Source organism: Eucyclogobius newberryi, unplaced genomic scaffold (assembly GCF_026437365.1).
Source record: "Eucyclogobius newberryi isolate DKJ021-1_F unplaced genomic scaffold, fEucNew1.0.hap1 SCAF_4, whole genome shotgun sequence".
Classification (NCBI taxonomy): Eukaryota; Metazoa; Chordata; class Actinopteri; order Gobiiformes; family Gobiidae; genus Eucyclogobius; species Eucyclogobius newberryi.
The window spans coordinates 32,575,755-32,587,860 of NW_027316056.1; the positions used below are offsets into that span (position 1 = coordinate 32,575,755).

Sequence of the window (12,106 nt, forward strand, 5' to 3'; positions counted from 1 at the left end):
ATGTTTTCGCCGCTGCTGCTGCTCGGGACGTCTCTGCACGTCATTCCTAAACTAGAAAATACTGTAGAAGAGACACTAGACAAACATGAGGTCGTGGTTGATTGACATGTTCTTTTATAGTTGACATTTGATCCCCTTAAGCCTGAGTTCAAACACTGAGTTCTGTTTAGGTTCAATGTAATTAAACTCTAATGCATTTTAAATAAACTGTCAAATCTTTAAAATCTGTTTTTTATTGTTCTGGAAGTGGAATAACAATTTTTGGAGTCATGTATTTACCGTTTTAGCCATTAAACTTTGTTTGCCATGATAAAAGTAATAAATTAGTCTTAAGTCCAGTTTTATAGGACATGTGTTAATTATTGTAATCGTTATCTGGGCTATACAACAATGTTAAAATTGGGACTATACCAGGACAAAATCACCAAATAAGTAACGTATTTTCCGAATTATAAGTCGCACCAGCCAAAAAATATATAAGTTGCACTGGAATATAAAATGCGGTTGCCAGTGTGAAAATAACAAATATCACAAGTCGCTCCGGAGTATAAGTATATATATAAGTATAAGTCGTACCCCGGTCAAAACTATGGAAAACATAGTCCAGAAAATACAGTACAATAACCGCTCCAATAATACACTTGATTTGTAAATATTCTGTCTTGAAGCTTTCACTCGCCATATTTTGACCTGTACTTGTTTGATAATGTATTTAAAACGTGACGTCCTATTGTACATTAGAAATAAGTCGACTACCAAAATAGTTCCTGCTCTACAGTTTTGTTTGCCAAAGTATGAATGTGTCCGTGTCGCACTGCAAACTTCAAACGTGCATCTGAATATTCCATCACTGCCACTGCAGCTTGAATCTAATCCAAGTGTTGAAACATTTCTGACATGAGTAAAAAAGAAATAACACTTAACAAATTTACTCAAAATCTCCAGTTTTATTATGGCACAGTCTGTGGGATCCGGTCACAGTTCACAGGCACAACGCGGCGTCTTTACAGTTTGGTTTAAAGTACTCACAATTTCCACTACATCGCATCATTAGAAAAACACATTTACATCTGGATTCGTTTTAGCAAATTGCACTAGTCGAAAGGATTGTTTAGAAAGCAAAACAAAAATCATCGTAATCCCTGAACTGATACAAACGCGGAAAAGTCACAATTACGACGACTGGACCATAGTTTGGTTTAGGCGACGACAGGCTGTAAAAAGTGCGTATTTAGGATTGCGATTCATGCGGTGAAGGTGTTACCACGGCATGCACGGGTTTGGACAGTCGCGGATGTAGGACTCCAGCGTGCCGTCTGACACTCGCATCAGTGTCGTGTACGTGGTCAACTGAAAAACACCGCAAATATTTCACATGAACCATTTTACTCTTTTTACGAACTGGATTATCACACTAAAAGACCAAAAACTCACCTTGTTTAGAACGGGCTTTGTCGAGAGCACGTTGTACAGTGTTTTTATTGAGATATTCTGCAAAAAGAAATCAAAAAAGTGTGTCTCAATTCAATGATTCAAGTTTTTTACATAAAGTTCCGCCTAAAAAATACAAAACGTTTGACTTTCTGAGCTCCACACCAGGTCTATAAACAGTTAATTCACTAAACATAGCTAAAACATGCTAATTTAGTCATCAAATAATCGCTACCTGGTTTACGCACAAATGTCAAATGCGCTGTTAAACGTTTTATGGCGCAGACAAAGCAAGAAAAACTTCAGAATCACGTGTACAATTCGTGTTTCTGAAGGAAAAAACACGATTTTGTCTGCAAGAATACGCCATCTAGAGGTCGTTGATCAGCATTACTTTATATCATATCTGGGAAGCGTCAAACTAGAGCTGCCATTTTAAATCATCCCAGAAAAGCCATTTTGTTATGTTTTCTATTTCACTTCCTCTTTGTAATTGATGACGTCACACTATGAAATGACTCAGCAGCCATCTAAAGTCGCAATTATTTTTATTTCGACGAATAGAAATATATCAGAGCAACTTTATTTTATTGAATTAATGTTTAAAGAGTCAAAAAAGTTGTTTCCTTGTGTAATTTACGCACAAACTTTGACAGGAATGAGTCATGTTCCTGGTGTGATGTCACTTCCTGTCATTTTCTACAAGTTTTTCAACATTTTCTCCACTAATACTTGCTCGATTTGTCTAAAATTATTCTTTATATGTACGACAGGTATAAATACACCAAATAAAGTCAAAATTAGAACATTGTAAAAACCTGTTATATACACCCTTTGAAGAATGGTCCACTTAATTTGAAAATTGGCACAGCTGGGATGAATAAATGTTTCCGTTTTGTGTTCGATATACCGTATTTTCCGGACTATAAGTCACTAGTATAAGTTGCACCAGCCAAAAAAATGCATAACAGAAGGAAAAAAACATATTTAAGTCGCACTGGAGTATGAAATGCAGTTGCAAGTGTGAAAATAACAAATAATATCACATATAAGTCGCTCCGGAGTCTAAGTATATAAGTATAGATATAAGTATAAGTCGCACTCCGGCCAAAACTATGAAAAAAGGTGCAACTTATAGTCCGGAAAATACGGTAAACATTGAGAAACTAGATAAAGCTGATACTGGGGGAAAACAACATAAATCGCCTAATTATTTGTACGATTAAAACACTGAAACTGCAAAAAGGAGACTGTGGTATTTGATTCCAGAACCATGACGACGGCGAGTACGACCCAGCGCCAAAACAAACCGCAGTACTTTGTATGAACGAATGAAAATACAAACGGTGCTTACGTTCTGCGTGGTCTTGTTCATGCACGTCATGCCGGGAGTTCTTCTGTCGTCCAGGAAGAAGGGCTCCTCCCAGTGGTCGTAGTTGGTCTGCAGGACGTACCAGCGCCCGAGCTTCACGTTCAAGCTGCAGAAACCGGTAAAACATCTTTAGACGTGCGGCTGGAGCGACACGTTCTGTTCGAGCGAGCGGTTGCACAAGACGAGCGCGTGATAAGCAGCAGTCAAACCACGAGCTCAAAACCACAAGCTCAAAACCCAAATATTGTTGTAATGGTTATTTACACGGCACTGATAGTAACGTAATCTCTGTATTTCAATATTGTACTTCTGTCCCCACGATTATGAAAAGTATTAAGAGTTCTTTTCAAGGAGAAACTAACCGAGACGGCCTGTTTGTTACATGTTCTGCTTCCAGGGCGGTCCACAATGGTCCAGGGGTAAAACCAAACATTTACAGGTCAAATGAAGGACGGCATCAGTGATAAGAGGGTTCACTATTTGGCAAATGTTTAAAAAAAAAATTAAAAAAATTATATCCCATATACCGTATTTTCTGGACTATAAGTCGCACCGGAGTATAAGTCGCAGCAGCCAAAAAATGCATAATAGAGAGGAAAAAAACATATACAAGTCGCACTGGAGTATGAAATGCAGTTGCAAGTGAGAAAAAAACAAATAATATCACATATAAGTCGCTCCGGAGTATAAATATAAGTATGAGTCGCACCCCGGCCAAAACTATGAAAAAGGTGTGACTTATAGTCCGGAAAATATGGTATATATACGGTATAAGTTTAACTCAAAGCATTCTAAAACTTATTTGGAGACTTGCACAATTCTATCCCGATTTCAATATCTGTTTGGCTCTTGATAAAAAAACAAAAGTATGTTATTGTCATTGATCTGTTGATTCAGTAAATCAGACGTTAAAGCAAAGACTAATACTTTGGACGTTCAGAACAAACCGTTTCTGTCACAAAGATGATTTGAAGTACAACAAAGGGTTAAATGTGTGTTCAGATCCTCTATTACTCGAGGCGTGCCACAAGGGTCAAAACTAGGCCCACTTCTTTTCACTATTAATATAAATGATGTGGGACAGAATGTAAAAGTGCATGTGGTATTTTTTTATGCTGATGACATGATTTACATGAATTCTTTTGCCACAGACAATTTTTTAATGCTTTGAAGCGTTTGCCACAGCTTTTTGAATTTTAATGTTCTCTTAATGCAAAAAAAAACACAAGTTGATGTTTTTCTCTAGACGTAGAAAAATATTCAAGATCTCAGAACTCAATGGGACTTTCCTGGGACTAATTAAGCACGCTCGCTCGCTCACGCTCGATTGTGTCCAGTGCAGATACTCACTCCAGCAGGTCCAGGCTGAGCTCTCTGGAGCGGGTGATGATGCATCCCTGACCGCTCTGCTGCCCGCCCAGGATGAAGTAAGCAGGGGCCAGCAGCTTGGTCTGAGCCAGGAGCTTTCTGGCATCGTCGTAGCTGCGGCAGACGCACGGCACGTTAGCACCAGTCACGTTTTACACGACACGGAGCCCGTTTTACACGACACGGAGCCCGTTTTACACGACACGGAGCCCGTTTTACACGACACGGAGCCCGTTTTACACGACACGGAGCCCGTTTTACACGACACGGAGCCCGTTTTAAGCGACACGAAGCCCGTTTTAAGCGACACGGAGCCCGTTTTACACGACACGGAGCCCGTTTTACGCGACACGGAGCCCGTTTTAAGCGACACGAAGCCCGTTTTACACGACACGAAGCCCGTTTTACACAACACGAAGCCCGTTTTACACGACACAAAGCCCGTTTTACACGACACAAAGCCCGTTTTACACGACACAAAGCCCGTTTTACACGACACAAAGCCCGTTTTACACGACACGGAGCCAGTTTTACACGACACGGAGCCCGTTTTACACGACACGGAGCCCGTTTTACACGGCACGGAGCCCGTTTTACACGGCACGGAGCCCGTTTTACACGGCACGGAGCCCGTTTTACGCGACACGAAGCCCGTTTTACGCGACACGAAGCCCGTTTTACACGACACGAAGCCCGTTTTACACGACACAAAGCCCGTTTTACACGACACAAAGCCCGTTTTACACGACACAAAGCCCGTTTTACACGACACAAAGCCCGTTTTACACGACACGGAGCCCGTTTTACACGACACGGAGCCCGTTTTACACGACACGGAGCCCGTTTTACACAACACGGAGCCCGTTTTACACGACACGGAGCCCGTTTTACACGACACGGAGCCAGTTTTAAACGACACGGAGCCAGTTTTACACAACACGGAGCCCGTTTTACACGACACAAAGCCCGTTTTACACAACACAAAGCCCGTTTTACACGACACGGAGCCCGTTTTACACGACACGGAGCCCGTTTTACACGACACGGAGCCCGTTTTACACGACACGGAGCCCGTTTTACACGACACGGAGCCCGTTTTACACGACACGGAGCCAGTTTTACACAACACGGAGCCCGTTTTACACAACACGGAGCCCGTTTTACACGACACGGAGCCCGTTTTACACGACACGGAGCCCGTTTTACACGACACGGAGCCCGTTTTACACGACACGGAGCCCGTTTTACACGACACAAAGCCCGTTTTACACGACACGGAGCCAGTTTTACACGACACGGAGCCCGTTTTACACGACACGGAGCCCGTTTTACACGACACGGAGCCCGTTTTACACGACACGGAGCCCGTTTTACACGGCACGGAGCCCGTTTTACACGGCACGGAGCCCGTTTTACACGACACGAAGCCCGTTTTACACGACACAAAGCCCGTTTTACACGACACAAAGCCCGTTTTACACGACACAGAGCCCGTTTTACACGACACGGAGCCCGTTTTACACGACACGGAGCCCGTTTCACACGGCACGGAGCCCGTTTTACACGACACAAAGCCCGTTTTACACGACACGGAGCCCGTTTTACACGACACGGAGCCCGTTTTACACGACACGGAGCCCGTTTTACACAACACGGAGCCCGTTTTACACGACACGGAGCCCGTTTTACACGACACGGAGCCCGTTTTACACGACACAAAGCCCGTTTTACACGACACGGAGCCAGTTTTACACGACACGGAGCCCGTTTTACACGACACGGAGCCCGTTTTACACGACACGGAGCCCGTTTTACACGGCACGGAGCCCGTTTTACGCGACACGGAGCCCGTTTTACGCGACACGAAGCCCGTTTTACACAACACGAAGCCCGTTTTACACGACACAAAGCCCGTTTTACACGACACAAAGCCCGTTTTACACGACACAAAGCCCGTTTTACACAACACGAAGCCCGTTTTATACGACACAAAGCCCGTTTTACACGACACAAAGCCCGTTTTACACGACACGGAGCCCGTTTTACACAACACGGAGCCCGTTTTACACGACACGGAGCCCGTTTTACACGGCACGGAGCCCGTTTTACACGACACAAAGCCCGTTTTACACGACACGGAGCCAGTTTTACACAACACGGAGCCCGTTTTACACGACACGGAGCCCGTTTTACACGGCACGGAGCCCGTTTTACGCGACACGAAGCCCGTTTTACGCGACACGAAGCCCGTTTTACACAACACGAAGCCCGTTTTACACGACACAAAGCCAGTTTTACACGACACAAAGCCCGTTTTACACTACACAAAGCCTGTTTTACACGACACAAAGCCCGTTTTATGCGACACAAAGCCCGTTTTACACAATACGAAGCCAGTTTTACGCAATACGAAGCCCCTTTTACACGATACGAAGCCCCTTTTACACGATACGAAGCCCCTTTTACACGATACGAAGCCCCTTTTACATGATACAAAGCCCCTTTTACACGATACGAAGCCCCTTTTACATGATACGAAGCCCCTTTTACACAATACAAAAGGCTAATATGGACAAAAAACCTGGTGGCGTTTTCCAGCACGGATCGCGTGAGGAAGCTCATCCACATGCCGTCTCTCTGACCCAGAATCCACTCCAGGATGCCTGCAAACGAGAGCACAAGTACCGTATATGGGGCTAATGCATCCTCTACATAGGACATGCTAGATTAAGATCACAATGCAATTAAACGACGAGTCACAACAGCACCACAGACCTGAGAGATGAGTTTTCCTTGCCGCCATCTGGAGGACATTACGTTTTATCTCTGTGTAAAAACTAACCACCGCTTAAAAATCCTTTACTCCAACCGATGTTCCGCTGCTAAGCTCTTTGCAGCGCCCGCTCAGTAATCTGTATAAGTGTTACGAGGCTTTTTATTGTACCGTGTGTATTTATGAACGGGTTCCACGGTGTTTGTTGTGCGATTGCTTTGCTAAAACTGTTTTTTTTTTATCGTCTGACGCTGCTCAAATGAATTGCCCCCTGGAGGATGAATCAAGTTTCTGATCGTGAATATATTATACAGACGGATAGAAAAGGTTTATGAACTATTGAAAAATCCTCTAAAAATGTTGATCGTCTTTCTGCAGGTAATGGAGTTATGTTGTTTTCTACACTGTTATTCGTACTCACCAATATATCCTCCGTCCAGACTGAAGCGCTCATTCATGGTCAGGCTGAACAAGTGCTGAGGACAAGAAGTGTCAACATTTTATAATCATTTTAATTGTATTTTTAAATTAATTTAAAATTGTATTCATAATTCTATTTTTAATTTTCATTTATGTATTTATTCATCTTAATTAATTTTATTTATTTATTTGTATTCTATTTATTTTATTTTATTCATATCATATAAAACACATTATCAGTGACAGTTACACAAAGAATGAATAAAAAGAGCACGAAGACGAGCTGTGCTTTCTGCCCCTTTTTCAACTTGTTCTATTTTAAAACACATTACAATAAATATTGCTATAAAATAACACACAAAAAAACATTGCAAAATGATTTCCGGTCCCCCCCGCGCCCTCCGGCCTCCGCTGACGTACAGTATGCCGCCGGTACACGTTTATATAAAAGAGGAACTTGACTTGACTTTGTTCGGCTGGATTATTGAGTGTTTTCGTTGTGTCGTCGCGATGTGCCCTGGCTCCGAGCCCCCCCGGCCCCCCCGCGCCCCCCCAGCTGGCGCCGTACCGCGTTTACACAAAGGAGGAACTCATGAAACTGCGGAGAACAGTCGTCTTACCCGGAGATCGTCACGTTATCCCGGCGGACATCCTAAGATTTTTATAAGAGATCTTCTACTGAGAGTGTTTTTCAAACTTCCTATAAGTGATCTGTTCTTTTCCTCTGTATCTTCCTCTGTATCTACCTGCGTTGCAACAATGAAATTTCCCATGTGGGACAATAAAGGAATATCTTATCTTTCTCTTAACTGAATTTTCTTTTTCCTACTTATAAGTTTCATGACTTTCTTAAATGCAGTTATTGTTCCTGATTCTTTCATTTCTTTGTCAACATCGTTCCATAAATTCACTCCTTTCACAGAAACACTTTGTTCCTTTACTTTGGATCTGAAGCTGGACTTTTTGAAAACGTCTCTTCCTTTTAGATCGTAGTGACTTGAGTGACTGTGTAATGCATTAAACAGTCACTATTTATTCACCATTTTTATCATTTTTCCTTCTGTGACATTTATGTGAGCTCTTTAACCATAATAACTCCTACAAATGTTTCTTTTACTCTTTGACCTTCTTCTCCACCAGCTCCACATCTACAAACTGCCCCGTTGCTCTGCAGCGCCCCCTACCGGCCTGATGCCCGTGAGCATGCCCACGTATCCGACGAAGTTGGTGGACTTGAAGACCGTTTTGTTGTTCCTCCTGAAGTCCAGGTTGACCACCAGCGGCTTGAGCTTCTCGCTGACGATCCAGGACTTGTTCTTGGTGTCCCAGCTGAGGAGAAACGTCGGGGCTTTTACACGGCGGCTTATTTTCAAGCGGACACTTTATGACGGGATGTTCTTACCCCATGAATAATCCAAAATCCAGATTCCTGCCGTGAAGGAGATTCCCTGGAGAAGACAGAGTGCGAGACGTTACGTAACCTGACAAATCCGTCCACGAGTCTTTAATCACTAACGGAGCTTCTGGGGGAAATAGATCTGTGGCTTTTTGCTTTTTCTCTGACAGGAAGAGAAGACAAATCCTGCTTCAAAACTTTTCAAAAGTGGTGCAAAATTCTCTTATACGTTTTATCGTTTAAAAGGAGACGTATTAGTATTAAACTATAACATACGTAGCTCATTATTTGACATGTTGTTCGCCGTAAATTGCAATATTGATCTAAAACGGCTTAAAATAGAACCGGGTCCATTAACTTCCTGTTCAAAACGGCGGATTTTCGGCGCTGTGTTCTAGTTTTTAGTTACCGTATTTTTCCGCACCAAAAAGCCTTTAATTTCCTCAAAAAACTACAGTGATTTATTTGGGATTATCTCAATGATGATATTTTCCTTGTAAAAATCCATCAGCAATGTGCTAAAAAGTGCCATAAATATAGCTTTAGGGTTCACAAGACTGGGAAATTAATTAAAAAAATAAGAAATAACACATTATTCAAGATTACACCGCAAATTTGTTATATATTTATTCTTAAACTGGTTATGCAACTGGTCTGCAACTTTTTACAAATATAGACAATATACTTACTATGTTTGCATCGCTCCAAAACAATTCCGATATCAATTTTTCAGTATTTGTCCCCCTACTGGCCAATCACACACACTGCAGCTCAGGAGCTTTAAGCTGGTTCGAACAGATTCTCATTTACCACAAACTTTGAGAGTCCAAAAAGACAACAACAACAACAACCCGACCGTTCACTCACCTGCAGCATCTTCTGCCACGACCGAGGTGCACACGGTGAAGACCTCGTAGAAGATGTTGAACAGAGCGATCTCCCCTGCGAGACACGAGGAACAAAAGAACGCTCGGTTTATCAAACGCTCCTCCCGAACAGAGCGGACACTTTAACGCCCGCTTCTCTTACCGAGCGGAATCCCAGAGTCCAAAGCGATTCCCTTGATCTCGTCCTTGAACGGGTCGGGCAGCGTGTCCACCATCAACGGCTGGCCAATAACAAGCAGAGGTCAAAACGCCGTCAATTACCGTCAGTTATTCTGCTTTTATTTTGAAAAGACGATCACCAGGGTCAGGTCCACCAGCTCGATAAGTCTCCCGCTGGGCACAAACGCTGTGGCCAGGTCTCGGATGACCTGAATCATGCTGACCAACTGAAAGAACAAACGTAACAATCAAAATGTACATATACAGGAAGCGGACAAAATGGCGGAGTGTGGAAAGCAGAAATCGACGCTCTCACATCGTTCTTCTTGTCGGTGATCAGGGGCGTCCATCTGCGGTGAGGCGGCAGGTCCAGGTCCACCGTGTACCAGCCGACGCCGCCTTTGAACCTGAGAACCGCATCGTTAGAGGAAATACTCTTTTACACGGCCAAATGTTCGCTAAACGAAGCCGTACTTTGATTTGTAGTATTTATTTGCGATGTTATAGATACATATAGCAGTGTGAGAGCGGCGCGTTGCTGCTTTTATGTTGAAAATTGATTAAAGTTTTTGTTTTATTTCAACAAAGAACGCGGGCAGTGAACCTTGCAAATATTTAAGTGTACAATTTTTAGTCTCGACTCTTTCCCCCGCTGAATGAATCATGTTTTTAATTATTTTAACTCTTTGGCGTGAAAATGATGAATTAAATAATGTAGTTCACCTGTCGCATTAACATTAAAGCGCCCCCTACGGGTGGGATGACTCGTTGAACTAAAACGCAGTCAATATATAACAATTTTGTCACAGAATAGCACATTTTTTAAGGTTTATAATTTCACTTCCTGTTTGTAATTGATGACATGGCACTAGGAAATTACACAGCAAACACGGGGGAAACTCATGTCACAATTCTTTATGTGTTATGTTCTTTATCTAACATTACAATTCTTTATTTGACAAGTAAAAATATATGTGATTGACTTTATTTTGTTGAATTAATGTTTAGAGACTCAAAAAAGTGGTTTATTTGTCTTCATTAGCATTAACTTTGATTGTCTCCTGCCGTTGTCTACAGATTTTTCAAAGTTTTCTCCACAAATACCTGCTCAATTGGTGTAAAACTATCATTTATACGTACAACAGGGATAAATACAGCAAATAAAGTCAGAATTGGCACTTTAACCAATTATTAAGAGATTAAAACTTTAAAAACACGTGTAACTCTGGGATATTTTCAGCTTTTGAAAGAACTCTACGTAACAGAAATCCACAAACATTAAACATAATTATTAATTTGGTATTTGGCTGCTAAACTCGCCTTTATTGGAGTATAATAACAACACAAATTTCTTTCCATTGTGGGATGAAAAAAATAACAATTTCACTTTTGTTGATTTGACAGAGAAGACGTTGAACTTTGTGCCTGTTGTTGTTCGACGTGAACCATAGACCGAGTCAAACATCTGCAAACTAACAACTTTTTATCTCAACATTGATTTTAATTAGCAGTTTATCGTTTTACATCGACTTTAACTGGCCTTTTTTAATTGCATGGTGGTTGGTTTATGAAACTTAAACCACATGGACATTGTGAGTGCTGTTCATTTGACTTTACTTGCTTTAATTTAACCATTTAATCGCATTTCCCACATGTTGTCATACAAAACACAACCGGTTCTTGACAGATGACAACCCGGGGCATCACACCGGTGACTCGGCCCGCCTCGGTTCACTTCTGACGGTTCTAAACGTCCAAACTTACGTGGGTCCGTTCGGCGGGTACATGTCCGTGCGGCACTCCTCCGTGAACTGCGGACAAACACACACATAATCATCATTTACGCACGGTTTTCACGACGGGATCGCGATGTTCGGACCGCCGCCCGAGCGTTAAACCCGCGCGCCGGAGCCTCACGTACCGGCGGGATGAACTGCGCGCACGTCGCCGACACGAACGCGGTGAAAAGCAGTACATTGAAGCGAGACATTTCGAGGTAAAACGTCCCCAAACGCGGCTGCTCCGGGGCTCGGTGTCCTCGGTGTCCTCGGTGTGTTGTTGCGGAAGTGTCCGTGTTTACCTCGTGAGGGCGCGCTCACCTTTACCACAGAGGTGTGCGCGTAGCGGCACATTCGATACAAAACGTATTTCTACACTATATATTTTGCTTTTCAAAAGATATCTAATTGTTTTAGTCAGTAAATACCGACGTAAGTACATGTTTGCGGTCTGTAATGTTGAAGAAATGGGAGAAAGATTAGAATATTTCTGGAAACCACCCCTAAAAGAGCAACGCATTG

At 42.6% G+C, this 12,106-nt stretch overlaps 1 protein-coding gene across 1 annotated transcript; it reads right to left on the minus strand.

Moving 5' to 3' along the window:
* Positions 1-927: 927 nt before the first annotated feature.
* asah1b (N-acylsphingosine amidohydrolase (acid ceramidase) 1b) lies at positions 928-11,850 on the minus strand. Its single transcript, XM_072462577.1, has 14 exons — positions 11,728-11,850; positions 11,571-11,617; positions 10,123-10,213; positions 9,947-10,033; positions 9,790-9,868; positions 9,628-9,702; positions 8,767-8,812; positions 8,549-8,693; positions 7,366-7,420; positions 6,753-6,834; positions 4,154-4,285; positions 2,786-2,909; positions 1,435-1,491; positions 928-1,350 (listed from the first exon to the last, which is right to left on the minus strand). The coding sequence occupies exons 1-14, from the start codon at positions 11,794-11,796 to the stop codon at positions 1,261-1,263; spliced, it is 1,179 nt and encodes a 392-aa protein (XP_072318678.1). The 5' UTR covers positions 11,797-11,850; the 3' UTR covers positions 928-1,260.
* Positions 11,851-12,106: the final 256 nt, after the last annotated feature.